Here is a 27747-nt window from a genome sequence, read left to right on the forward strand (position 1 = left end):
GCGCGCGGGGCTTTGTGCGGCGGCGGCTCCCCCGCGCCGCGCTGCCATGGCGGCGTGGCTCGGCCCCGCTGTGGAGGCGCGCGACGAGGCGTCCCTGTGGCGCTACGACTCCACCTGGGAGGACGACGACGACGAGGAAGAAGAGGAAGGCGGCGGCGGCGAGCCGGCGGCGGCGGCGAGCCGGGCCGAGCCGCAGGACGCGGAGCCGGTGCCGAGCGGGTGGCGGAGCTGCCGGCAGGCCGGCGGCGCCCAGGTGGGTGCGGGGGGCGGGGACCCTCCCCGCGCGGAGCCGGCCCTCCAGCTGCGCGGCCGAGCCGCCGGCCCGAGCCGCCCGCCGAGTTTCGCCCTGCTTGCGCAAGGCAGCTGTTGAGGCGCTTGGCAGCTTCGCTGCTGCCCCGAGAGTCACCGCGGCCCTCAGGACCGTCTCGGATGCGTTTCGGTCCCTGGCACGGGGAAGGTGTGTGTCGTTCTGGGTCGGCTGCGCTCCGTGGCGCCTGCGTTTCTGGGCCCCTTCCTAATTGACCGTCAGGAACTGGAGCAGCTTGAACTACTTAGAGGAAGGCGGGTTTTGCCCTTCGGGCTGCCATCGCCGGCGTGTAACGTTGTCTTGATCTTGCTGAAGGAAACCTGCAGGTCGCGGAGCGAGCGGGCGGTCTAAGGTCCGCTAGAGATGAACCCTGCGGGAGGAGGTTGCCGAGGCAGAGGTTATTGTGACTTCACGCTCCACTTGAGTTTCGTTAGTATTTTTCCCACCATTCCCTGTTATCAGGTACTTTATCGCATGAACGCAAGTTCTGTCTTCTGTATGGCAGCCGCCCGTTTCCTGCATTTCTGACGGATGCTCTTTTTGACTTTATGAACCATTTATTGATATTCTTCAGCTCCCTGTTTGTTTTTTTTTGGGGGGGGGGAGGTTTAGGTTTTTGAGTTTTTTTTTTTTTTTTCAATATGCGCATCTTTGGTGTGCTTTCATATGGTCTTTCATGCTACCAATTAAAAGCCACCACATAAAATTTGTTCACTTTCAAAAAAGGAGCTGTAACTTTGTATTTCTTCTAGACAGATTTTTCTAGAGGGCATGTTATACAACAACTCTGAAAACAGAAAAGATCCGTTAATGTTTCAAAAACACGTGCAGTTATAATGGTTGCGTTAGTTCTGCAAAATGTGAACACTTATCTCTGGTGCCTTAAAATGATGTCAGCTTAAGTCCTCCCCTTTGGGGGAAAAAGAAACTAATCTCACTTGAGTTTCACTTCAGTGACTTGTTCATGTTCTCAGAATATAAATAGGCAGATAAAGCTTTCTAATTAATACACTTAAAGGAGCTTAGTATTAAACATCAAAAACACTTATAAAATCTCACTATAAAATGGGATTTTTAAGTAGTTCCCATTTTTGAAAATGTTCCTGTGCAATGTAGTATTCCCAGCACTCATGGCTTTCCACGAAAACATATGCACTGTGTTCCGCGAACAACAAGGTTTAACATGGGGTTTACGTCAGGCCTTACTTGTGCACATACATCTATGAAAGGTCCACCAGTATTTTAGAGTGAATACCTGTAATACTTGAGGGACAGACAGGGATTTACTCGGGAGTGGTTTCCATTACTTGTTTGAAGGCACGCTGCCAATTTTCTTTGTTCGTTGCTGGAATTTTGATTTTGTTTACGAGTTTTAAACTTTGCAAAATGCTTCTAGAACCTTCAGATTATTCTCTTTTTTCTCTTTTTTTCTCCTTTTTTTTTTTTTTTTGTTAAGTAACTTCTCCTGGATTGAGATTGAGACAACAGTAAAGGCAGTGACCGTTTTTTCACTCCAGTGAGTGCAGATCTCAGACTTTGCCTTACGGTGGAGGATGTTGTCCCTGAGACGGGTGGCCCCTGGAATACTGTTCTGCGTCTTTAAAGAGCAACTCTTCCTTCAGTGCCGAATGTGTAGTCACCTCTGTCTGGCAGTGCCTGAAAAATATTTGAAGGGGATGAGAATGAATAAGAAAAGAAACTGCAAATCTGCTCTCTATTTATGCCTCTACAACTGGCCAACGACTTGCATCAGATTTCCAAGACTAGTTCCTACTTCTGTTTTTATTACACTAATTCCAATTCTTCTCCCTGCAGTCTAGATGGTATTCTTTATTCCTGAAGCTGTTTATGTTTTTTTGCAATGCTACTCAGGTTAGAGTTTTTTCTTATTATTTTCACTGCGCGCTTTCAAAAATTACCTGAAATTCCTTTATGTTTGCGTGTCATTTGTCTCTTTACAAATACTGCCTATTTGCAATCTGAGATTCTTGCAGGTGTGTCTTTTCAGCTTTTTTGCATTTTAGTGCCTTTAGCTTCTTCTAAGAAAGAGTATTGGGAATCTTGGCGTTTGTGCTCATTTTAAAAGGTTACCTTTTAGCCTACTGTGAAGCATGGGGTTCATATCCTGTTGCTCAGAGCCACAGGACAACAAGTCCTGTTATCTTCCCATAAGTTCCCATAATTTTCTATGAACCAGAGATTTCAGTTACTCAGCTGCTATTGTAGGATGCTGTTTTCTTTCTCTTTTCTGTGTCTTGTTGATAATCTGCACGTTGTTTCATCCTTTTTACTTGCAGCTGGCTTTCAGTTCTCGGGCAAATGTAGTTCATGTTACCCTCTCCTGGCTTTGTTCTCTGCTTTTCTCACACGCTTCCCATAGCAATGCACATTGTGATTGATGTGTTGAGAGAGAACCCATCGAAAACTGCTTATCAGTGTTGTGAGACATATGGAGGTCTAACTTATGCACTCAAATTTCATTATCTTGCACTTCTGTTTGTCTTTCTGTGTGACTTGAGCAGAAGTTTAGACCCAGGAATACCTGCATGGGCAGGGGGCTGAGTTTGCTCCTTGCTTCTCCATTCTGTTCCCTCTAATGCTTTGCTCCAGAACGCCTCTGTACTGGATCCAGCTTTTTTTCCAAGCGAGCTTTATTGCCCCTCCTCTATTTTCAGAGTTCCTTGCAGCCTTACCCTGCATCTGTCACTGCATCTGTTGCTGCATCAACACCTGCTCTCCTGCATACCAGTCCTTCTTCAAAACTGGAGTTGGCCTGCTGTTAGCCTGCGCTACCTGTGTTAAATGGTGTTATTTTAGAACCTTAAATATAAAGAAAGTCTGGAAGTTGGTTTGTCTGTAACTGGTAGCAAAACTCGTTAATTCCAGAGATATCAGAATTTCATCCCTGAAGTTCGAAACTTTTATCCTCAAAAAGCATAGACGAATTTGCTAAATTGCTAATTTCCTGCTTACATCTTGAAGAAAGAATAGTATTTACCTTTTCTAGCTGAATGTATTTCTCAGTCTTTTTTGCAGCTTGTTATTTTTTTCAAGTGCTAATTTGGTAGCCAAGTCTATGTTTATATTTGTGTGAAATTTCTAACCATTGCATTGGCAGCCTGGGTAGATTATGTGAATGGACATCAGTGCTTGGATTTCTAATCGTGTCTGTGTCATGGGCTCTGTGACTGTGGAAGAGTTCTTTCACCTTTTTCAATTTGTGTTATCACATAAAATGGAAATGTGCTGCAATGTAGATAGGCATTATTTTAGGTATTCACAAGTTATTAAATTAAAAGAAGTCCTGCAACATCTATTTAGTTTCTGTCACAGAAATATGAGCGGTCATAGTGTGTTAAATCTATATTTAAAATATTATTTTTTTTAATTAATATTATTTTTTTTAATTCCGTATCGATGACCTCCCTCTACGGGCAAAGCTTTGATCTCCCAAAAGCTGTGCATGTTTCATAAATTGGAAGTATTAAAAATCAGGAGGGCTGGTGGATGGTTGACTTCATTACTAGGAGATGTTACAAAATCTAATCTAGTTCCTGCCTCAATAATTATTTGAACCAGTGATCAATATTCACTAGAATGTGGCTTTGCTTTTTATTTTTTTCTGGGCGAAGGAGATCAGAAAGTATCAAATATAGTTCATAACTAACTCAGGAGAACACTTGCTGCTTCTTTCTTCTAGATTTCTTAAAATGTTTATTTTGCAAGAATCTGCCCATCTTATCCCTGTTCCACAGAGAGCCCGCACTTGTTGCTAGCTAGCGCTGAAGGCTGTAACTCCAGCGTGCTTTGCGCTGGGCAGGTCCTTTTAGTCATGAACAATCTTGTTCGTTTTGATGGTTCTGCTTTGACGTTCCAGAACACTTTTAAAGGTTTTCATGGCTTGGAGCAAGAGGGTTCAGCAACCCAGCAAGATTAAGCCCATCTTTGCTGCTTGTGCATTTTAACAAAAGCTTTCTCATCACTGAAGTAATCCACTTCACATACAGACAGACAGACACACACACACACACACACACACACACACACACACTGAATTCAGTTAAAATACGTCTTAAATGATGTCACACTCACAGCTTGAGACGGTAATGAAACTGTACTTTGTGATTTCTGTCTAACTGCTACATTTGTAAACATGTTTTACACCTCCGGGGTCTCTTGGGTTTGCAGGTGCTTTATCCCCACATAACTTCATTGATGTGATATCTGGAATAAATCTAGCACATCTGGTAGCAAGAAGAACCTGAAACCTAATTGTCAGGTGAACTTGGCACCGCAGCATTTTTTAACACTAATTTGAATTATGAATAAAATCATGTACATTCGGTTGTAACTAGGTAAGCCTGTCACTTGGCAACTAATAGGAATCATGTGAATCACTGCTGTGGGTATCTTCATTTTGTATACATCTTTGTTTTATTTGACAAGTTCAGTTGCCTTTCAGTTTCCTATTAAATGCCTTCTCTTTGCAGGTGCAAAGATGATGAAATTTGTCACTGTTGTCTCAGAGCGGTTTTCAGTTAGGCTTGAAGTAGTTTGCTTGCTTGGAGAGATGAGCAGTAACCAATATGATGATTGTTATAGGAATACAAAAAAAAAAAAGATATCTAATGTGACCCTGCCAGTCTGTTATCTTTCATTGTCTAAACTGGCATGATGCAGCAAGACTGCTCTAGAGCATAAAGCAAAGATAATTTCCCTTCTGTAATGTCTACAAGGAATAAGAGTCCTGGTTTTAAAACATTAGAGTTAGCAAAGAAAACGTCATTTTACCAATCGGGGCTTTCCAGGTAGTTCTGACCACTTCTGTTCTTACAATTTGTAGGAAAACAACCATCTGTGATAAAAGATAAATATTGAACATGAAGACCCTGATTAGTAAGACCAGAACGTAAAAGAAATCTTTTGGTTAAAGGAAGTGGTGTGAAGTCCTCTTAGCCCAAAGTTGCCTTTAAGAATGCAGGGAAACAACTGCAGTAACAGACTGGCTGCTTGTATGGGTGCTGGAAGTGCAGGGTGGAGGGTGTAGGAGAGTGATAGGCAGGGGAGCATTTGTGAGAGATGCTGAGTTCAGCCAGTGGCATTTTTGCAGGAGAGGATTTAACTCTGGATCATTGATTTGTCTCTTTTCTCTAGTTCTCAGGCAAGCGCAACTGGAATGCAGCAAAAGACTTGCAGAGATACAGACATCGTTACCCGGTATGCACATGTTCTCATGGCTCTTCCTCATCAACTGCTAAATTTAAGATGACTTCCTGGATTTGAGGACTCTCTTCTGTCTTTATTTTGATGGGCTCAGAACTTCTAATAATTTAATTTGTGAGGAGGAAGGGATGATGTGCTCATGGGTGCATCAGAAATAAGTTGTTGTCCCAAACGTGTCTTGAGTATTCAGCTGATGCTGGAAACATGAGGGAATTCAAGAAGTGTTCAGGTAGATACTGCATTTTAAAAAAATTGCTGCTTTTTGATTGCTTGTTCTTATCTCCAGGGTTTGGTAGAACCAGAAAATGATGAGGAAGAAGAGATGTGGAACTTAAGCTTTTACAGAAATGAAATTTGTTTTTTGCCCCAGGGTGAGTACCTTGCTTGACTCCTCCTCTATACAATTATAATGTGACGATTTGAATTGGTGGAAGAGTAGATTTGATCCTTGTGGGACAACTATAAAAAGCACAGAGGAGTTTCCATTTTAAAATGTAGAATTTGCCAGTTCCTCCTTGTTCCTGCCACATGTTCCTTCATTTTCTGTTTGCTAGTAGAAATGTAGCTGCTTTTTTTTTTTTTCCTGGCTGCCTAAAATGCTTGTCTAATTTTTCAGAGCCAGGTTAGTTTATCTAATGAGCCACTTCAGATAGCTGGCTAACTTTAAATTTAATTTTCATTTGTTGTCTTTTCTTTCTGCCTCGCTCTTTCCTTTTGTCTCTAGGTTTGCATATTGAAGCTCTTCTTGAGTCTTGGTGGGACAACTATGAAGTTCTGGAAGAAAACCATTCTTACATACAATGGTAAACTCCTGAATGTAATGCCTCTCCTCAGGTGTGCCTCTTAAAAGAGTTGATTTGTATCTGTATTCCTGAATTCAGCTTCCCAAAAGGCCCAGAGTCACTCCTGAGTCAAACTTGTGCCCACTTCATTTTTGTGAGTCGCATTATTGTGGAAGCAAAGAGCTGGATATCCTGAAGACACAGGTTTCCAGTGCATCTGTGATGACAGATCTCAGTCACACTTGGTCTTCCAGCGTACTGCAGAACAAAGTACTATGGCAATGAGAGAGATCCAAATAAGCCAAGTCTGCTGTTAGCACCTTTGTGTAGAATGATTTTTTTTTTTTTTAATGGGACAGACTTATTTGTCATATAGTAAACTTCTGTATCCACAAGGGTGTGAACTCTTCTAGAGATGCCTGTGATACCACAGTTACTGGAATCTTTGTTAATTTTAACAGAATGAGTACCCTGGGTTGGATGTCATTTTTGCTTCTTCTGGACAGAAAATTTCTTTCCCTTCAGGTTATTCCCTTTACGTGAACATGGGATGAACTGGCATGCCAAGCAACTCACACGTCAAGAAATTGAGGTAATTTTTTTTTTTTTTTTTTAACCTGAAGGCTATTAGGATTTTCCCTGCGTGCCTTTACATTTCTTTCTTTGGTTCCTAGTAAGAACAGAGCTCACTCAAGTGCTGTTAAGTGCAGCTTTTGACTGTCTTGAGTCTCTGCTAGTAGCTACAGCAGCAAATCACGTGTTTCCTGATATAACCAACCCTTGTTTATTTATTAGTCAAGGGCCACTTAAAAAAAATGATACAGATAATTAGGTAGTTGCTGTTTTATCCATTGATCTTTCTTGCCTTTTAGGCCTTTAAGAAGTCCGAAGAAGTTATGCAAAGGTTTGAACGTGCTTATCAACTCATGTTGAGATTTTATGGAATCACTCTGACTAACCAGAAAACTGGAGAACTTGAAAGAGCAGAGAATTGGACTGAAAGGTTTCAAAACCTGAACCGGTGAGTCTCTGTACTCTTGGGCATTTACAATGGCCAGGCGTTTTTTGAGAAGGAAAAAGTCATACAGAGTTGAGAAAATTGTCGGCCCTTGAAGAATGGATGCTTTTGTAGATGCAAAAGTCAGCTAGCCAAGGTATTCTTACCTTGGCTCTGCCTCTTACTGTAAATCGTCACAATCTTTGCCATAATGTTCATGAAATGTGCAGAGGTTCCAGATGAGACTGATGTTCTTTTATATCCAGTGCATCCATTAATGGCAGGCTTTTTTCATCTTGGTCTTCTGAAGTATGCAGTGTAGACTTGCGAGACACTGATATTGGCTATTGCAGGACTTGTGTTTGAAACCAGGTTTTAAGCTGTAATCTTGAACTTCTTAAACCTCTGAAGGAATTTGCACAGGTAGCCGAATTGCCTTTGTGGTGCTCTTTTAAGCTATAAAATACGAGCATTTCCATGTGCTTCCCTGATTGTTTATAAAGCTGCCTTAAGGCCTGTGAAATGCTTTGAATCCTTGGTTGAAGAGTGCTCTGTGATTTGATGGTGAAGTTGTTATGTTATTGTAGGTCTTATCATAGTGATAGCAATGTCCTTTAATATGCTAGTGCCTACTAATGATATTAAAAGAGGCTCTAAAAGCATACCCACAGAGAAAAATCAATTTCGGGACTGTCAAATATAAACACTCTGTGTCTAGCTTAAGTCCCTAAGTTGTGAAACTCTGGAAGCATCAAGGGAAGTGTCCTTACATGCCTGTGTTTTTATACTCTTCTACAGGCTTACCCTGCAGGCCACTATCAGGGACAGGATATTGGGCTGCGTGGACTTATGTGTCTGACCCAATATGGTGGCTGTTACCTTCTGACGGACGATGCAGAAAGCCAGAACTTTTCCAAGCAGTTGAAATGTTTAATCCAAGCAGTCCAAGAAGGGCTAGGAAGGTACTTCTGAAGGTAGACAGCTGCAGTAGGTGCTTTAAAAGTAAGCCAGCCTATGCTCCCGTCCCCATTGCCAAACATTCTTTAGTAGATCATTATTAACAATACACAAAATACTTTGCAGGTACCCCTGAGGTTCATTGCGACTCCAAGCATGTAAGATTTTTCCCTTAACAACTTTGCATATCTGTTTCTCTTAGATTTAGCCACAACAATTTGCGGATTACTCGCATCCTGAAGTGCCTGGGGGAGATGGGATACGAACACTATCAAGTGCACTTGGTGAAGTTTTTCCTAACAGAAACTCTTGTTAAGGAGACGCTGCCAAATGTCAAGAGAAGTGCCTTGGATTACTTTCTGTTCACTATCAGAAGCAAACGGAAGAGAAGAGAACTAGTCCACTATGCCTGGCAACACTTCAAGCCTCAGAGCAGCTTTATATGGGCACCACAGGACAAACTGTTGAAGTACAGACCCTGCTCAGCCAAGACACAGCTGTACCAAAAAGATGAAAATAAACAGGAACCTCCTGGTAAAAAAAGTGATGATTCTGTGGAAAACGATCAGAAAGATGAGTTGTTAGAGGAGGAACAGAAAGTTAGAGATAATGCAGACTTACATCCTGAAGAAGTGAATGAAGAAGACCTAAGAGAGAAGTTAAGTGAACATGTTTCACAGGGTGGGGATGGTGAAGAAGAGAGAGACCCTTCATTTGCCCAACAGGAGGAGAAGGATTTGAATAGCGAGGCTGAAGAAGTACAGAGTACGACAGAGAATGACTGTGCAAAGGAGAGCAAGAAGAGAAAACTGGATGCAAGTAGGGCAGACACTAAACACAGTGAGCCATTGAAAAGCCCAAATGATATTGAAAAAATTTCTCGTAATCTAGGAGAATGTGCAATTGATGCAGAAATCCCCTCCTCGGTTCCAGTCTTGCAGACGGAAGAGGACCAGGAAATACCTAAGGACGACGCTGTAAAAACTGAAGAGGTAATGGTGCCAGAGGCAGCTGACGCAGCTGTAAAACGGAGGAAAGTTGATAAAAGAACAATGAAAGGCAGAACATGCACCTTGGCCATTAACCTGAACATGGGACCCCCTGCTGTCAATGCCCCGTTAAATCCACCTGTTGCAAACACTGAGACTGAGGAGGGAAGAGTTAGTGAGAAGACGACAGCTGTGGAAGAGGCCAGTGAGAACACTGGTGGTGATACAAAAGGTGGAGTTGTGGACGTCCCAGCTGAGTGCAAGGTCCCCAAGAGAGACGGGACTTCTCCAGTAAGCGATGACTTGGACTCAGGTGGAGATCAAGTCACAGCAGAGAGTGACCGTTACCACTGCAGTAGCGTTCTCCTGGGATGCAAAAGTGAGGCAGACAAGGTAGAGCGGCATGAAAAGGCAGAAGAAAATGCAAACGAAAAGATGGAAGCAAAAGCTATAGGCAAGAACCAAAATCAAGAGAGTCTTGAGCAAAGCATGGCATCCGTTTGTCCTGAACAAGACAGTGCTGAGGTTGCAATACAAAAAGGTGATAGCTCTCAGCCTGTGGCAGAATCTAATGAAGAGCAAGTAGCAACAGAGCGAGACGAGCATGGCAACAGTACTTGAGCAAGCAGAGAAGAGACTGCTTTAACTGCTGGGAGCCAGCTTTGGTGATACGGAGAGCAGAGGTACATGGAAAAATAAATTTCCTTCGGACTGATACTGCTTAAACCCAGTCTGACCTTCATCTTCCACCCTTTTTTATTTTTCAGTCGTTTGTAGTGACTTTGGGAACCAGCCCTTGCTTACCCTACAGAGGAAAACTCTAATTTAGTCATCTTCATGGATGGACTGTGTCCTATTACTGTTTTTTATCCAATATTCAGGACTATTTGGGAGCAACAGGGATTTTTGCACTATGCTTTGTTTCTGGTATGTCCTTTTTTTAAAGAGAAGAGGAAAAATAATCTGTGTCCTTGTTTGAACTAGTCATGTATGAAATACAAGATTTTTAATGCAGGACAGACAGCATGAGCTACTTTGCTTTCTTTCTTTTACTATATAACTTCTCTCTGTTATTTGAAAGTCTACACCTTCACTGAAGGCTTATTTACTCCTGGCAAAGGTGCTGTGTGTCCGCTTCCTAGGGCGGAAATTGTAATTTTTGTGGCATTTGCCTGAAAGAAATGAGCACATGCATTTCTCATGCATCTAAGAGTGTAGTTGCCCCACTCCTCCTGTAAGAAAATAGATTTGAGCTTAACCTGGGATAAAGAGACCTTTAGACTATATCTGTTATGACCAGGATTAACCTTTGTGTATAGATACTGTTCCTCGTAATGCAAAGTGTTGAGTAATCTGTTCACTTCGTCCCCAGCAGAAATTTCCTGGTAGCGCTTGTTAAGAGTTGCTGAGAGTATGAGTTGTCTAACAGTGTCTAAAAGCAACACCTTCAAACTTTGTTTGAAGCTGTTTGGAGCTCTTTTTTCCCAGGTTTTTTTAATCACTTCCAGGCCTTTGATAGTCTTCCGCACACATTTCTGTCTGCTGCTGGTTCAAAGGCCTTTCTTTTTGCCAAAATATTGTTTATTTTTGCGTCTTTTCAGACTTTGTGGTTAATTTCAAGTGGCCTTTGGTTGTCTTTTCTGCAGGCCCATTGAATGAAGTCGGATGTGTCAAATTTAAACAACTTCTTAGTTATGGCAGATCTTTTAGTATTAACAATCAGGATGTCAGACAGCAAGGGCATGTTCTACTGCAGCATGTCTGGAAATCACTGGGGCTTTGTTGTGGAGCTATTAGTTGAGACTATTTAATTGGAGGGAGGAGTAGACTTGTCTGGTTCACTTATTTACAGTCCTAGAGAATTTAATCTCGGACCTTGCCAGCTATTTGCCTGCCTTAATGTTACTGCCCTCCCCCGTCAGCCATTCTGCCTGACTTACACAGTATTCAGCCAAGTCTGAAAGAGCATTAAGCAATTTTGCACTTTTGCTCCTGGAGATTTACAACAGGGGATCTGTTTCATGAAGTAAAGGAAACCATTCCTAACAGCCAGAAGGGCTGGACTTGGTGTTTGCTCAGATTGTGTGTCTTAGTCGTGGGGTTTTTAGGTGCTGTTTGCTTTGTGTAGGTTGGTGGCTTGCCAGAAAGCTGATGCAGTAGTCCTTGCAATGTTAATGTTTCTCCTCTCTCTGCTACAGCTCTTAAGAAGCTTCATCTCTCAAGGAATTTGATCTGTGATTTGCCTTCCTAGTATGTGGGCCCTGATCGAGCATGCCACATACATATGTGGAGGTATAAAAGTCCTCAAGGTTAAGGAGATCATTTAATGGTCATGGTTACACACAGGCTGGAAAACAGCTTAAATGTTTTTAAAAACATGTCTTTTTCTTTTATGGAAAAATGGTGTTAAATAGCCACTAACAATACAATTAACTACAGATACAAATACTTGAACATGTTGAATGAAAAATCTTTCATAAAAGATTCGTAAGAAATTATTAATGATAGTTTTTGTACAGATTTACAGGTTGTGGGTGTTTGATTTAATGAACTTTCCATTGTGAATATGTGCTCAGTTGGGGGCTAGATCATAAATCTTGTGTGGTGACGTGCAGCTTGTTTGTTCCTTTTAATGAGATTGCAGTGAGAGCCTTAGTCTGGAGTGCGCAGGCTGTTCCCTATCATGATCGGGTTTAGAATTTCGGCTGTGATGTTTGCAGTGGGTTCACAGGATGTGTTTTCCATCACTTGGAGCTGTATGATGGAGTCTATTATGTTAATGTCACCCATTAAAGCATGATTTCAATGCGCACCAGTTTCCACTTACGTTTTTTCATCTTTGAAGACAGGACATGACCATGTATCAATCCCACCACTGCACCCTGTAGCCATCTGTTATTGCTTGGGCACCTCTGAACTGCCGGGGCTTGGAGGTGTCCAGCATTCCCATGCGCAGCTGGTAAAGCAGAGGTCAGGCTGGGCTCATCTTGAGGGAAACCTGCGGCTTGTGCCATCTGGAGATAACAAACAAGGTCCTGCGCCTGCTGTAGCACGCAGTCGGTAAATGTACGTGGGGAAAAGATGCCCCCCCCCCCCATTTTATTTAATGATGTGCTCCTAAACATTTTAATATGACCCTAAGTTGGCTGTGTGTTGCCGCTCTTCCAAATGTGCGTTGTGGAAAGCTTTGCGATGCCTGGGCAAATGAGAACTTCCCTTTTGAGCCTAGCCAAAAAAGACTTTCAAGTGCCAGCAGGCAGGAGGGCTCTGGCTGGTGTGTTTATGGAGGAAGATTTAGCTACGGTGGGCCCTCTCCTTCAGGACACCAGCGCAAGGGCTGCCTTTACGGTTCTGACTTCTGTAAGTTACTGAGTCCCTTCGGCTGTGCTCCGTGTGCCTGGAAACCTGGAGGGAGAGGAGGACTGTGCATCTTCTCCTGCTTCTGTAGGGCAGTGAGGTGGCTCGGAGATGAGACCGTCCCCTGTGACTTTTCCCTCTCTGGCCATGTTACAGGCTCAGCTCATGTAAGCCAGAGCTTGGAGGGCTTCTTATGAATGATGTGCAGTGATTAAAGCTGCTGGAGCACATATCTGTGTGTGTTCATCACTTTGCGATATCATCACTTCAGTAAACTCTTCTCAAGCTGAAAAAATCATCCTTCCCTCGTCTTGCTCAATAAATGCATGTTGCCACTGTGTTGGCAGGCTGCAGTTCCTGGCTGGCTCCTCCAATGAGTGGATGCTTTGCAAGTATTAAAGCGATTTGTTATTTTTCTGAGGTGGGAGAATAAGCACAGATTCCCTGTTCTACTCCTCCCATCATTAGTGCCATGTGCTGCCGCTCTCAGCTGCAGCGAGAGCATTGTACGCTCTCTGCAAGGTGCAGAAGTTCATCCTCAAGGGCAGCTTCAGTGGTACGTTAGGAAACCAGATGTTCCTTCAGCACCAGAGCCCAGGAAGTTGACTTTGCTTTGCCTTTTCTCTTGCTATCAGTTGATCTTGGTGTCGAAGGCAGAGGTACAAGCTCTGTGAAGCAATTCCTGTGACTTCACCGCTCTCTCCCCTCTGTGGGGTTTGTGGTGTCTAATTAAGCATTCAATTTGCTTTGAAGCCATTTGAACACACAGACGCACACACTCCCTTTCTGTCCCTGGCTGCCTCTTTCACAAAATCTCGTAGAAACTTAGTATCTTTGAGACCTCTATCCCTCTGTCAAAGCTGATGGAATACTGGCTGCTGGGGAATTGGACAGGCCACGCTGTTTGCTCATGTAAATCTCCTTGCTTAAGGATGCCAAGCCAAAACTTAATATTTCACTTTCAAAGCTTTACTTTTCCATTTCTGCCCTTCTCTCGGTAACCAAATCCTCAGTCTGTGCTTTCTCCCACCTCTGCCAGTGAGCAAGCCAGTTATCAAAGCGAGATTCCCTCCTGTGTCGGAAATAACTTCCTGCTGCTTGAAAGCTTTTATTTAAAAAATGGTATATTTTTTGTCAGACTGAGCTGCGTTATCTCAGTCCTGATGAATCTTTCCCCTCTGCTTCTCCACTTCCAGCCCTGTTTTTCATGAAACTAAATAATTGGTAAATGCTATTAAGCTATTTAATGAAGGATCAGATGATCCTATCGCCATTCAGCATCACCTGGCTGAGAACTGTGCCATCGTGTTCTGTTCTTGTAAATATTTCAAAGGTAGATCTTCCTTAGCTTTTTGTGGCTCTAGGGAGTGTGTCTTCTGCTTCCTCCTCCTTTTATTTGTCTCTGCATGTCGTCTTCTCTGATCAAGATTCATCACTTTCTGAAGAAGTCAGTCTAGCATTCTGTGAATATTCCTGAAAACAAGCAGAAAAGATACAGATGTGAGGGCACCTCCAGAGCCAATAAACCATCTCACAAAGCAAAGCAGCGAGCGCGTTCCTCTGTAGTACATCTGCCATTCTTTACAGGTGTATTATTTCTCTAGTGAAATCAAGTGAAATCAGATCCTCCGGCGCCGAATAACTCTCCGTTTGTGTTGTCTTTTATGTATCCAGCACCAAGGCGATGATGGGCTTTGAGAAATGGCCCAAGTGAGACCTAAGGAACATCTTTCTCTCCAGCTGGAGCAGCTAAATTTTGCTCCTGCGATGTGTCCGCCAGCCTCCGATAGCTTAGTGAAGGCAAGTCCGGCCCTTCCTTAGGCTCCCTCCCTGTTTGCCCAAGGCTGGGGCTGTCCAGCGGGGCATGAATGAGAGCCTCTCTTCATGACTGCCTGCCGTTTTGTGGCAGGCCCCCTCCTTCTCCCACCTCCTCCTTGTGAAACCTGCTCTCTCCCTCTCTTCTCTGAGCTCGGCCCCTCTTGCCTGCCTGTGCTCCTGAGCTCTGCCCCTCCAGCTGGAGACGCAGGTTTATCTGGAGGCCAGGAGTCTCATTTGTAAGCCGAGATCCAGAAGGAGAAGGAGGGATCTGCTGGACCCTGGAGGAGAGAAAGGGTTTAGCTGCCCAGGAGAACTGAGGAGAGGCAGAGGCTGGGCACCATGGCTGGATTCTCCGCTCTTGGGCTTCTCTGCCTTTGTCAGCTATTAGCCACATCGTCTGCTCAGGTAAGGATTTTCATTTACGTCTTATGCTGAAAAAACAGCGCTGTAAGGGAAAACTATATTATAATCTGTGTGTAAACTATATTATAATCTGTGTGTATCATGCCTGCAGAATGCATATGGCAGTAAGTGTATTATTAAAGTCTATTTAAAATATGCACGTTGTTTGTGCTGTTATACACAGAGGAATGCCTAGCAAACAGGTTTGTTTCGTACCCACGTAGGTAGGCTTTTAGATCGTATCCTGCTGTGTCGAAACAGCCACTTTAAACTTTCCCTAGAAGTATTGTCTTCCCGTTCAGGACTGCAGCTATGAGAGAAAAGCTTTGGGAAAGGGAGATCTGTTGACCTAAGAGAAACAGTTTTCTTTTTCAATGATGTAACAAGTTGCCAATGAGAGTAGGATCTCCTGTGATCTGATTCTTCACCTGAATCAGATAATTTCTTATTCCTTTCCTCAACCAGTTTTTAAATTTTACGCTTACGAAATAGCATGTTTAATATTTGTTCATTTAAGGCATGTGAAGCTATATTAAACTTCCCTGCATGGCATTAATGGGTTGCCTGGGGAAGAAACTCCTCAGTGAGATTTTTCATTGTGTTAGTGAGGAATTTTTGCAGTCTGGCTTGGGAGTTCAGAGCTGCCCTCATCTGCTGTGAGCAGAGCTGCTTCCACAATGAAACCTTTGTTCACTGAAGCTACGGCAGGCTACTCTCTGGAGCCCTCTCCATAGAGAAGTCATTTATTGGACTTTTCTTTCCTTCCCCCCACCTCAGACCTTCTCCAAAATCCCAGATTTTCTTTTAGCCTCTTGCTCAGAGAGAAGAGGCTTTCCCTTTCTCCCTCACTGAGCTTTTCTTCACCTTAGGTCCTGTCTTCAGCGATGTCAATCTGGCTCTTCCATCACCCCGTCAGACAGGCATGGTGAATGCCACTTTTAATACCAAGCACTGCATTTATTTTCCCTGGGCTTTGCATCTCCTCCTCTGCCCAAAATGAAGTGTGTCTATAGGTGCTGAGAACAAAATCATACATAGCCAAACGCATTCGCTTCCCAGCATTTGGGTCTGATTCCCAGTATAAGCCTTCCGTTGAACGGACTGGGAGCCCTGAGGTTGTGCTCAAATTCAGAAGGATTTTCCAAAGAGCTTTGCTCGAGGCCTGAGCATCTCTGAGTCTATCCAGGATGGAAGGTGTCCTGAGGGATGGAGGTTTAGTGCAGCTCTAGGCTCAGTGCTGTGGGACTCCCTCAGTTGTTGCTTTAGCCTATGTATTTCTTCTGATGCAAAAATAAACCCTTTCATCTCTCTCTCTCTCTCTCTCTTCCTAATTCTTTCAGAGAGTAGGACCACAAGGCCCTCCCGGACCCCGAGGACCGCCTGGACCATCTGGCAAGGACGGGATAGACGTGAGTGCCATACGGCAGAGGGCAGGCTCAGTGAAGGAGGGCGAGGGGTGGAGCAGAGGCAGAGCGAACTGCCTCTGCCTTAGAAGAAGCCCTTCTTGTTCTTCAGACCTCCAGCCTTTGGGCCATCCTTCAGGGACGGGGGTTCTCCAGAGACCTGGAGAACCGACCCACCTGCAGGAGCTAAGGGAAATGAAGAAACCTTGTTCTGCAAGAGGTGCTGAGGAGCCTCGGTTTTTAGCACTTTGCGGGATCTTCCCCCTGTTTCAAGAGAGAGTGCAGGACAAAGCTAGTTTATGCTCAGGGATTTATGACCCTGCCTGCAAAGTTGCATATTTCTCTTTTGGTGCCTAGGGAGGAGGGGGAATGAAATATGGAGGGTCAAGTCCACGGGTACAATGTGGACCAGCGTTACTTGTGTGTTCTGTAGCTCTGAGAGGCTTATTTGACACTTGGGAGCATCCAGGTTTCTGGCGAGGCCTTGAGAAACTGAGTTTAATATGCAGCCCTATATTCTGCTTTTACTTATATTGATTTTATTTCAACAACCTCGGTGTGGCTATCCCCAATTTTCATCAGCACGAGAGAGATCACATGGTCCATGTGTTTCCAGGCGTGACAGTGTCTTTAGTGGTTTCAAGAGATAAATGAAATATTCGAGCAACCTTTATTTCAGTGGACAGAAGATTATACCTAGGGCAGATTATTTACCACACGAGTTAGTGGAGGAGACAAACTTGTCCTATTACTTTGAACTGATGTTTCTGTAGGAATGAAAAGTTTTCCTTCAGTGCATCTGTTGGATAAAGACTGTATTGTGTTCTGTAGTCAGCAGTGGCTAAAAAGAGCACCAGATGAACTTCAGCAAGATGATATTGAATGTGAAAGGCCAGGTTTCAGTTTCGTTATTCAGTTTGAGTAGCGCTTGTCTCTATAAGCTGCTTACAGATTTTTTTTTTTTTTTTTTTTTAAAAACACGTCTAACATAAGCTTTTTGGAATTGGGCCTTTAAGCAGCCCTGAAAAATTCTATTCATTCCATGCAGGCAATTTTCTTTTGGATGAGAAGGTTAAAAAAAGATATATTAGTTCCCTGGTAAATGGTGAACAAGGAGCTTTTGTGTCCACAGTAGTGAACTTTCATAGTGGCTCTGTAAGCAAGGCTGATCTGAAGAGAAAACCTCATTGATTTGCAGCTATTCCTTCTAAAGTGTTCCTTAGACTAAAGGACAGTTTACTGAAAATCACACTTTGGTTTTGTAACATGAAAAGCTCAGAGCTGGTACCTCGGCAGTTTCTCTCTGCTGTTTTTTACAATGAAAGGCCTAAGGGGGGACATGCTGGAAGAGGGCAAAGGATACTGTTTCATGTTAGTCAGAGTGAGTGTGGGGAACTCACTGCAGCGGGACATCTGTGTGGTCAGCAGGCTTCAGGAAAGAGTGGCTATTTTTGTGGACAGAAAGAAAAAGAAGGATTTGGGAGAGATAAAGCCCTTCAGACTTCACGTCATACAGCTTTCAGGGAATCTGAAAGGAACAAATCCATGCAATTGTATTTTTTTAATTCCTGCTTTCTACGGGATGTTTTACACCTTCTTCTGGAACTGTGTCCCCTTCTGATTGGTCTTGGAAACAGGAACTCAAAGCAATGTTGGTCACGTGAGCCTAGGCTGTTTTACCCACTGCTAAAAGATTCAGAGCGTTCCCTGTGGGACAAGACCAAGCAACAACATCTAACTAATACGAAGAAGCTAGTCCTAATTAATCAAACTGCTGAGTAAAGTAGTTCAGGTGCCAAATCTCGCAGGCCTAGCTTGAGGCTTGGTGTGTTGACTAAGAAGGAATAGTCTCTCGTGTTGAACAGACTGAATCTACATCTCTTATGGATGTTGATTGAGCTAGGAGTCCTGTTAATGTGAGATGGTCTCAGCTGTTCGGGGACAGACTCTGAGACTGTTTCTGCTATTCAGTAGGATCTTTAGATCTTTAAGGAACTGCATAGGAGAAGAGAGCCAGAGCTGAGCTTTCTGTGGCTAGCGCTGAGCACATTCAAACAACCTTCTTGTTTAAGAGCTACCATTTTTCTAGGAATACCCTCCGAAACATTCACGACACAAAATCCAGCGCTGCTCTGCATTTTCATAGCACTGAATAGGGAGAACCTATGGAGCCTGAGTGGTTGTTTCAATTCTACCGCTGCAAAACATGAATGAACGAAAACATTACTTTATCTTATTCTTGAGTAATGAGACTTTTTAAAGCATAATCAGAATTTTTCTGGACCGTGTCTCTCAAGTCTCCTGAGTTCTGAAAGCTACTCCAGATGTGTCTTCACAGATGGCCTTGGATGAATGCTGTGTAGACAGAATCACTGAATGGTTTTTGAATTAAATGAGGTCTGCCAAGGTGTTCAGCAGTCCCCTACTCTAGGCCTTGAGCAGCGAGCAGTGCATAACATACACCTGAATTATTCAGGACATCTCTAAACAAACTTTGGATGATCCCCATAAGCACAATTTCTAGAAGCTGCTGCTTTGGTTCCTGCCTTTCGCTGGGAACTGCATCAGTCAGTCCCTCTGAAGTCTTTTATAATTACAGCCTTTAATACGCCTCACATTTCATACTCGGTAACAAGCAAAATATCTCCTTCCCAAGAATAGAAGCAGCATGTTGTGATCGCAAGAATTAGCGACAAGTTCCTGTGAATTATTTCTGGGGATGTAATTCCCCAAATTGCTAATAAGCCATTGTCACTTCTCAAAAATCACGCTTTTCCACCCCCCTGGCCGCCGTCTCCTGGTTTTACTTTAATGCAGACTTGCTAAGAAAGACTAAACTTCCTTCCCTCTCCTTTAACACTCAGGAGAGCACTTCCTTTTGCTGACAGCAGTTGCCTCTAATTCCCAGTGATCTGGCATTAGGGGTATAAACACTGATTAGACTTTTGATTCAACTGACCGCAATTCCAGTGCTTCTGCTGAGTTCCCCAGGGGTCCATAGCAGCGGGATCGAGGTTTAAGGTGGTCTTGAGCAGCCTTTGCTAATGCTGTGGCCTTGCTGTCTGTATGTATTGCCATCACACAGGCCAGAAAAAATGCAGGGGGCTGGTAACATAGAGTGATGAAGGGGAGAGGGTAAGCCACCTATTTTGCCTTTTCTAGCTGCTTTGCCAAACCATCCCTTCCAAAAGAACTGCTCCTTTCATTTTCCTGCCGAGGGACCTTCCCCACCTATAGCACTGATAACTATTTATGGAACATCTGTGGGCAAAGGATAGCAAAGGAATTGCTTCATCAAGCCAGAGCACAAAGATTCCTCTATGTAACGACCCTCCAGTCTGTGCCTTCCCTCAGTCACCATGCGGTATGAAAATCCTTGCCTGTGCAAATCAAGGCAACCAGTCTTGAGAGATTTGCCCACGAACCTCACAGTTGCCGACACAGTAAATATAGAATCATGCTATAAATTCCACCAACTTGCTGCCTTGTAACTCCTAATCTTCAGGCCCACAGTGGGGATAGTGTTGTTTCTGCCTTGCTCGGTTAACAACTGTCCTGTTTCCATTTTGGGTTTTCCTCTTCCAAGGTATCAGCGAGCCCTTTGCTCAATGGCAGTACGTGAGCCTCTCTCAGTATTTAGTGCCCGTTTCCTAAAGCCAGGAGGGAGTCCCCCATCCAGAGATCTGGGACATGGGGGAGCAAAGTGATTTGCCTCTGGATAAGATGGGGGAACCGAGCCAAGGTCTTTGGCTTTGCAGCCAAGCTCTTTTCCTTTTTTACACAGATGATTGCTTCTTTCAGGGGCTAACAATGAAACACTAATATATTGTTGTCCAGCGTCCAGGTGAACTACTGAACAACAGGTGCTGAGCTGGAAGGAGTGATTCAAAGGCTTCTTAAATTTTGTTTCACAAATACCTTTAATGTTGTTTTTACAAGTGACTTTCCATTAGGTTGGGGGAAGAATGGCCACTGATTCTGTGGTGTAAAATGGCAGGTGGGCTTTGGAAGCATTTATAAAAATTGGGTTTAATCCAGATTGTGTGATTGGATTAGGTAGAAATCAGCTGGGAGGTTGTTCACTTGCTTTTCCCTTCAAAGTTTAACCATATGAAGAAAGTCTCTGGAGACAGTTTGTTCACTCTTCATTTGCTGATAGTCCCCAGTTCCTGGGAGCATCACAAATTCATAATGTGTCCTAGAGTGCTGGATCTCATCATTGCATTACTCTGTTTCATCAGGAAGATGTGTGAAACCCTGAATAGTAAACCAGCTTTCTCTCTGCCCCACCTGCAGGCAAGCCCAAGTGAAAATAAATTCCTAAGTAATTCTGAGATAAATTACATATGCTGGGCACCATTTAGAACTGACTGATTCTCTTTGAGAGGCTGAGGAATTATATGTGGGTTTCACTGGGTCTGCTGTTGTAAATGTAGAAAAGGCTATCCAAGTTCTTCCTGCTTTAGGGTTAGCAGGATCCAGAGTACAGCAGCTTGAAGGGAGACTTGAGCTCTATCACAGCGGGGTATGCAACTGTTGCAAAAAGATAAGAGCAAGGAGAGGTTTGACGCTAACACTGGTGTCTTTTCCCTTTCATTTAGGGGGAGCCGGGCCCTCCTGGTTTGCCTGGTCCACCAGTAAGTATTTCTGATCATCACCAACTTGTTCACTCTTGAGAAGGCAACGATACATGAGCACTAAGATTTATATCTGGCTGGCTTGCCTCTTGATCTGCAGCAGAATTCTTGCAAGGGGCTAGCATACCCTTCAGTACTGACCATGTCCTCCTGCTTCGTTGCTAGAGGAAGCCATGCCTGAAATAAAGCCCATCACCAATATAACAAAAAATGGCACCAAGCCACCTCTACGTGGTTATTTTTGTCATGAGATCTGCTTCACCTGCCTGGTCTGCCAAGGGGTGCTGAAAATTGTCCTTGTGGCATGGGTCTTTCCCTTGGGCCACACTGTGATGTATATACCCCTGTCCCTTTCTGCCTCTGTACTAGAAACAGCTTATGGAGAATTCAAGGAACTGAGCCACAGCACTGAAGTGTATTAGGATTTGGATATACGCTTATGAAAAGTTTCATCCCTCTAGAATAATTGTTCCGTGTTGGATGCTTTAAGATTAACATATCAATAAACGAACTTCCGTCTTCTGGTCTGCATCAACAGATGCCACGTTTCTGTGGTTATAACATTAAAAATAATTGTCTGTTTATCTGGTTTAGGGGCCAAAAGGTGCACCAGGGAAGCCTGGAGCAGCTGGTGCAGCTGGATTACCTGGTCTTCCTGGAGTGGATGTGAGTATTTTGCCATCTTCTCTTAGACTTTAAATATTTTATAGGCACGGGTGTTTCCCCAAAGCATCTCGTCAACTTTCATTGCGTCTGCTAGAAAACCAAAGTGGGTATTGGATCTACGTGTCTCGTGCGTTGGAGAAATTTTAAGAGGTGAAATTGCAGTTAGCACATTAGAAAGATCTCTGGGTTTTGCAGTGCCTGGATTTATTCATGCTGAAATCAAAACCTTGTTCATCACAGGTCAGTTATAGGATTTGCTCCAGGTGGTCTGTTTGGATCACATAATAAAACATTCTGCATTTTTATGGCAACAATGAGGAGAACGTATGTTAGCTGTCTTCATAGTTTTAGCGGGAGAACTTTGTATGCTTAGTATGCTTAACCATAAAGGAGACCTACCCCCTAAGCAACTTGTGTCTAACTTAAGAAGCAATGATATGAGAAGTAGCTAAGTAAACTGAACTAATTCTGTTTTCCTTCAAGTTCTGCTATAAATACATCCAGACTCCTAATCTGGGTTCACGATAAATGCCTTAAATCATGGGGTACAGGTAAGTATAGGGCAGCATCATTCAGGGAGCTGCAGTCCCTAGAACTAGACTGCTTAAGGCTTCCTCTCAAATAATGTCTAGTTAACTGATATCCTTCTTCACACCTCTTGACCAGATCTTCACATTACAGTGCTGTCTATGAGAACATGGAAGCGAGAGTTGCCAGAAGTAGACTGTTTGCTGTTGTTCTCTTTGCCAAATGGAATTTGGAAGGTAGAAATTAGAATTACTGAGTAAATTTTCCTAGTGGAGAAGGTTTTACAGGGTTTGACTCTTGAAGCCTATATTCCCAAAGTTAAACCAAGTCTTCAGAAGCTGAAACATCGTACGTTTCAGAAACATAGAGCTACCTTTTTTTTTTTTCCTTAACATTTGTTAATAAGCTCCAAGTCACAGTTAAAGCAAGCAGTATGAGAACAGTTTTCAGATGCATAACTGGTAGGGCAGCGCTCTTAGATTGAAACACTGCAAATCCTTAGAAGTGCCCTGGGCAGTTCTGCAGAAATAAGGGCATCTGTTGGCGTTTCTGGAGAAAGCCTACTGAGCGTCCTTTTGGAAATCCAGTCTCCCATATTAGCTGAGGCTTGCAAGTCACTGGCTTGGGTTTTTCCCTGCAGATCAGGACAGATAACTGCGTACTATCAGGTTTTCAGAGCTTGCCAACCTACTGCCATGGTAGCTGAGTGCATGTAAGTTTTTAGCTAGCACGTTTTCTTTAACAACAGGCTAGGAGGAAGCATTCCGTCAGCTTCCACAGCTAAGCTGAGGGACAGCAACTCAATAAACTGCAGTAACATGACTACTTTGTGGTTGTCCATCCACACCTAAAATGCGTGGGGAACAACAGAGATCGATTTCCTTCTGGTCTTTCCTTTGTGACTGCATAGAGAGAAGGAACTTGGCTGGGTTCTCCTGAGACCTGGGCATCCAGGTGATTTGTGATGGTGACAGTGACTGGGATTTTCTACAACTCTTATTACTGTGTTTCTTCTCTGTCTTCACGCTTTCCTTTCATTTTCACAGGGTTTAACAGGAACTGATGGCCCACCTGGCCCAAATGGGCCTCCAGGAGATCGCGTGAGTACCGCATTAGACTTGTTTAAATGAACATTGTCACTGCTTGTAGTGACTTCTGGTTGCTTTGTGAGTTGGTGATACTGGGGAGTTGATGACAATGGCTTATTTACCTGTAAACCGTTGCAGAATATTAGGACCCTTGAAATGAAGCCCCAGGTGGCTTTTCTCTAAGCAGGGTGTGAGATCCATCTATCTTTTGCAGGGTTTTGAATGAGCTTGGGTGGCCTCAGTGGTGAGAATCCCAGTGCAGAACAGCTCTTGTGATATTTTGAGTGTCTAAAAAGTTCCTTGAAGCACTCAAGAAAACAGCGTGAAACATAGACTAATTAAGAAGTTTATCAAAGTGAAGCTAGTTTGGCCTTTATTTGAAGTCTGAGTACAGAGCCCTGTTATAATTACTGCTGCTGTGCATTAGCTGTTTAAACTTTTGCCTTTCATCGATTCTGGGGCTCTCCGTGTGGTTGGCGTTGTTAGTTGCTTTAGCGTAGACTTTCCCACCCAGCATTGCAACAAACGAGGATTTTTTTGCTTCCTGCATATTGCAGCTCTGCCAAGGAGCACCACAGGGATAGAGAAGTGGCTGCCTGAGATTTTTACAAAAGCCCTTCAGATGCTCTGTGATGGGGCCAGAAAGACACTTAAACCTCTGTTATGACATTAAGAACAAAACATAAGTGAGCCATTTAGCATACATTTTATCCAACATGGCTGTATCCTTGTTTCTGGGTGTGGCAAGATAAGAGTTGCATCCGCAGCTTATTCCTTTTAATGATTCACTGGTCTCTTGAATTCAAGGGCTGCAGTAGGTGGGCTGAACTGAGATCACAGTGTGGAGAGGTAAAATGAGGTAGTGCTTATAGTGGACTTTTCTAACATGTTCCCTCTTTCCTATTAACTCTTCTTTATCCCAGGCAGTTACCCAAGGCATTGTCTCCTTTAGCCAAAGAAATGAGTGATAGAGCCACAGGTCTTTGATACCATCTCCTTCCTTTCCTGGGTGCAAGGAACAGTTTCCTTGGCCACTGGGAAAGTCAAATGGCAGGCCCCAAGCGTCTTACTCACAGCTCCAAGCCTCCATCCACCAGCACTGCACTGAAAACTCTCTCCTTTGCTTTTTCCTCAGGCCCATCTTTCTCCCCAGAGATCCGTGACTGTGAAATCTTGACCACTCTCGGACTGTCTGTGGCAAGAGTCCAGCACCTTCTCAGAGTTGTACCCTCCTTTTTTTAAAATAGAGAAGTTCAGGACCACACACAGAAGACTGTAGACAGTTTTGTGCCTCATTTTACTCATGCTTGGGTAGTGTTTGCCCACTTTAGCACACAAGTTCCTAGTTGGCAGGGTCATTGAGCAGATAATTGCTGGGGACAAAAACTTCCTCTTCAAGTATTTAGTAGAAGCATACAAGCACACTATTTTAGCACACAGAATTACCTTAACTACATGCTCAGATTTGACATGCTTTCCCATGTCTTATAACTCAATCTGTCAGCATGGGGCAAACTTTGTACCTGTTGCCATTTATGGGAGCTTTTCAAGGTCAGTGGTCCATCTTGAAAATTGTTTTAATTGGTCTAATAAAAGCCTAGGAAAAAAGCTCTAATGCTCTGAAAGGATAGTGTCTTTATCCTGACTTTATTTCTTCTGTTCTGGTTTAAGAATGAATTTCAGTCTCACAGGAATCACTGAAATAGAAGCAGGCATTTACGGGCTCATGCTTAACACTGTGACTTCTTCTGAATAAGCACCTTTTTCTGGAGTGAGTGCCTAAGCATTTGGCATATGGCAGTGTGCTCATAGAAGACGGTCAGTTTTTAGTAATATAGAGCAAAAGAAATATTTATTATTATTATGTGCACCAGTTCAGGAGTCCAGCAGAGACTCATGTCTGACCAGGGACAGAGTACTGTGAAGATAGCATACCGGTCCTGTCACTCACAGGACTCAAGTTTCCTCCTCATGGTTCTGTTTACAGACTGATCAGATCAGGCCTACTTAGTCCTTCAGTAAAAAATAGCTCATTTTTACCCAGGAGGAAATGGGTTCGTACCTCACTGCTGGATGCTGATGTCTTTCACTGAAAAGTTTCTTAAGGCTATTCTGAAGTTCAATGCTTGACGTTATGAGCAATGCTGAAAGCGTTTCTAAACAATTGACAAAGTTCTGGTGCTTTAAGAGTACAGAATTACTCATATTTATTTATGGATTCAGAATGCTATGTTAGTCAAGTATTTCCCATGCTCCGTAGTTGTGTATTCAGAAATTATATTGCTTTAGAGAGAGAATTTGCATTGAGATTGTTTTCTAATCAAAAGAGAAAGAACATTGTTATCAGGAGAATGAGTTGCGAGTCAGACAATAAGATATTAAAACAGAGGAGTAAGTTAGGGTCCCTCCTTTGAACTTAACGGAGTCGCATCAGCTTGCTCAGGGATCTTTTACAGTACCAGGGATGTTCACTACTGTGTGTTCCATCTTAGACTCTCAAATATCAAAATTAATTGAGTGTAAAGTGCCAACGCTTGGCACTTTGGGTATGTCACAAACCTTCTGGCATCTGGGCCAAGTTGAAGGGGGCTATGCAGCTGCTTTCAGCGGGGGCAGGATTAGGGTGTAAGTCAGTAGCCACCAGGAATTCAGTGTTCTCATTTTACAGGAAGAGATCCCAGCTTGTCCCATAGGCATCAGTGGTTGTAAGCACTTTGGACTAAAGATAAAAGCGGCCAGAAGAAAAGCAGAGTAACATGCAGCAAGAAAAATGAATGAGCTGACATTTGCAACAGAGTTGATTTTTATTGGATTACAGTCCTTTCCTCACAAGACTGCTCTTAATGAGGCACTTGGGTCCTCGGGATCTTTCTCTTTAAGTTTAACAAGGGAAAACATTTCTAATCTCATTTGGTATGCAGAGCATTAGGAAAGGGCTGGAGTCATCCCTGGGATTACCAGCACGTGGTAGTGGTCTGCGATACTTTCCAGGTCTGCCCATCTATCTACCTTGTACTTGTGGGCCTAGGGAGGGATGCAGTTTTATTTCCACCTCAGGAACTAGTTCCCTAGGTGTCTTCTGTGCAGCGTTTTGAGAACCTCTGGGAAACCGATTTGGAGAACCCGGCTGGCCAGAGGCTGTGGCAGCCTTACGCTGTAGTCGCTCTTTGTTCCCTGTGTAGGGAGATGATGATTTTTCTGGCCTGAGTTTAAGTGTGTAAATAGTGACATAGCTTCTATGTTTGTGCCTGTCACCTTCTCACTTACTAAGCTCTGCCTTTAGCAGAGAACAACGTCAGCCGAGAACAATACGAATGCAAGTTAAGAGCCGTGTTCAGCAGGGCCTCGAGAACAATGCGGCTCTTCTACAGCTCCTGAGCATCAGCACAGCTTGGAAAATTTCTCCGTGAGGGCTGTGTTAGTGCTGTTGAGCAAACTATTATTTCATTTATTGTTCACGCCAAATTAGACTGGCGCTCACGCACCTTCACCACTCCTTTTTTTTGTGCTTTTTAAAATGAATAACAAACTGATTCTCCCTTCGTCAGCTGCCCACCTCTGATTTTTCCGTTCCCCATTGCAGTTAAAGCTGTTTCCTGAGCAGGCTCTGAGACCTGAGGGTGCCAGTCGGCAATGCACATACAGCATCTCTGGGAAATACCGTCACAGGTCCCCGTGCACAGTCCTGCAGTAACACTGCCGGTCAGTCAAAACGCTCCTCCAGGGAGAAGACCTTTCCATGTCTGGCTTTTGGGTTGCTTTCTTCAGGCAACCCGCTAGCTGGTATCCGTAATGAGTGTTGCAGAAACGTTTCTGAGTTTTTATCCTCTAATGGATCAGCTTTTTAGTGGCTTTGTATTATTTTCCCTTGACAATGGTTACTGGTCTACAATGGGTTTGCGTTGGCTCGTACTTCCTGTGCAGCTGTTCCTTCTGCTTCAGAAGTACTGAGTGACTGCAGACTCGTTAATGATGTTAATTTTTCCACCTGGGTGTAGCAAGCTGTAAATAGTTCACTCCAGGGCCTTTGACAGCTGCCAGCTGCGGTTTAAGGCCCTGATGCAATATTAGTTTGGGTCCTGTCATTGTATTCTGGCTCTTCACAAGATGCCCAGAAGCTCAGCTTTTGCCAACTGAATTCAGACTTTGAGCTCTGATCCTGCCAAGATTTGCATACCTGTATAGCATTAAGGACTAATACAGGTTTTATTATGCCATGCAGCCATAAAATTTGTTTCTTTGAAAGCACCTTATATTGCAGTGAACTGTTTTTGCCAGGCTTGTTGACCAAAAGATTTTTTTTTTTAAATCACACTTTCTATCTTCCTCATACAGAATTTGGTTAAAGCTTAGCAGATTTCTTTATATCACACAACCTTGACTTTTGTCATGGCATATGGTGTTTTTTTTTTTTTTTATAGATGGTTCTTTGAGTGGGATCAGTTTAATGCAGAAATTCTCCCAGCCTGGCCCAGCTTTTTGAACCACTCTGAAGATGTTCCCACATTTATCTCTCTAAGCAGCAGTCACAAGACAGCAACAAGATCTGTAGCAAGCGTCCTTTTAGACCCTCATTCTTGTGTGCTGTCACAC

General features: G+C 43.5%; 2 protein-coding genes across 9 annotated transcripts in view; both read left to right on the forward strand.

Annotated features, from left to right (window-relative positions):
- Positions 1 to 12067, forward strand: OGFR (opioid growth factor receptor). Of its 7 annotated transcripts, none has more exons than XM_068912321.1 (8): positions 1 to 253; positions 2123 to 2179; positions 5462 to 5524; positions 5817 to 5901; positions 6255 to 6333; positions 6838 to 6904; positions 7185 to 7333; positions 8469 to 12067. In XM_068912321.1, exons 1-8 carry the CDS (start codon positions 47 to 49, stop codon positions 9874 to 9876), a joined length of 2115 nt encoding a protein of 704 aa, XP_068768422.1. In that variant the 5' UTR covers positions 1 to 46; the 3' UTR covers positions 9877 to 12067. The 7 variants fall into 7 exon arrangements, with proteins under 7 accessions (XP_068768422.1, XP_068768423.1, XP_009669064.2 ...); XM_068912323.1 differs by lacking the exon at positions 1 to 253 and adding an exon at positions 480 to 769; XM_068912322.1 differs by lacking the exon at positions 2123 to 2179 and having other exon boundaries at positions 2 to 253.
- A 1181-nt stretch (positions 12068 to 13248) lies between these two features.
- The window catches only part of COL9A3 (collagen type IX alpha 3 chain), a 46415-nt gene continuing 31916 nt past the window's right edge, over positions 13249 to 27747 (forward strand). For both annotated transcript variants that reach the window (XM_068912506.1, XM_068912507.1), the window contains exons 1-5: positions 13249 to 14835; positions 16173 to 16241; positions 20837 to 20872; positions 21467 to 21538; positions 23113 to 23166. In XM_068912506.1, the coding sequence (XP_068768607.1) occupies positions 14770 to 14835; positions 16173 to 16241; positions 20837 to 20872; positions 21467 to 21538; positions 23113 to 23166 (297 nt within the window). In that variant the 5' untranslated portion in view covers positions 13249 to 14769. The remainder of the gene's footprint in view (positions 14836 to 16172; positions 16242 to 20836; positions 20873 to 21466; positions 21539 to 23112; positions 23167 to 27747) is intronic.

Source organism: Struthio camelus, chromosome 18 (genome assembly GCF_040807025.1).
Source record: "Struthio camelus isolate bStrCam1 chromosome 18, bStrCam1.hap1, whole genome shotgun sequence".
In the NCBI taxonomy this organism is placed as follows: domain Eukaryota; kingdom Metazoa; phylum Chordata; class Aves; order Struthioniformes; family Struthionidae; genus Struthio; species Struthio camelus.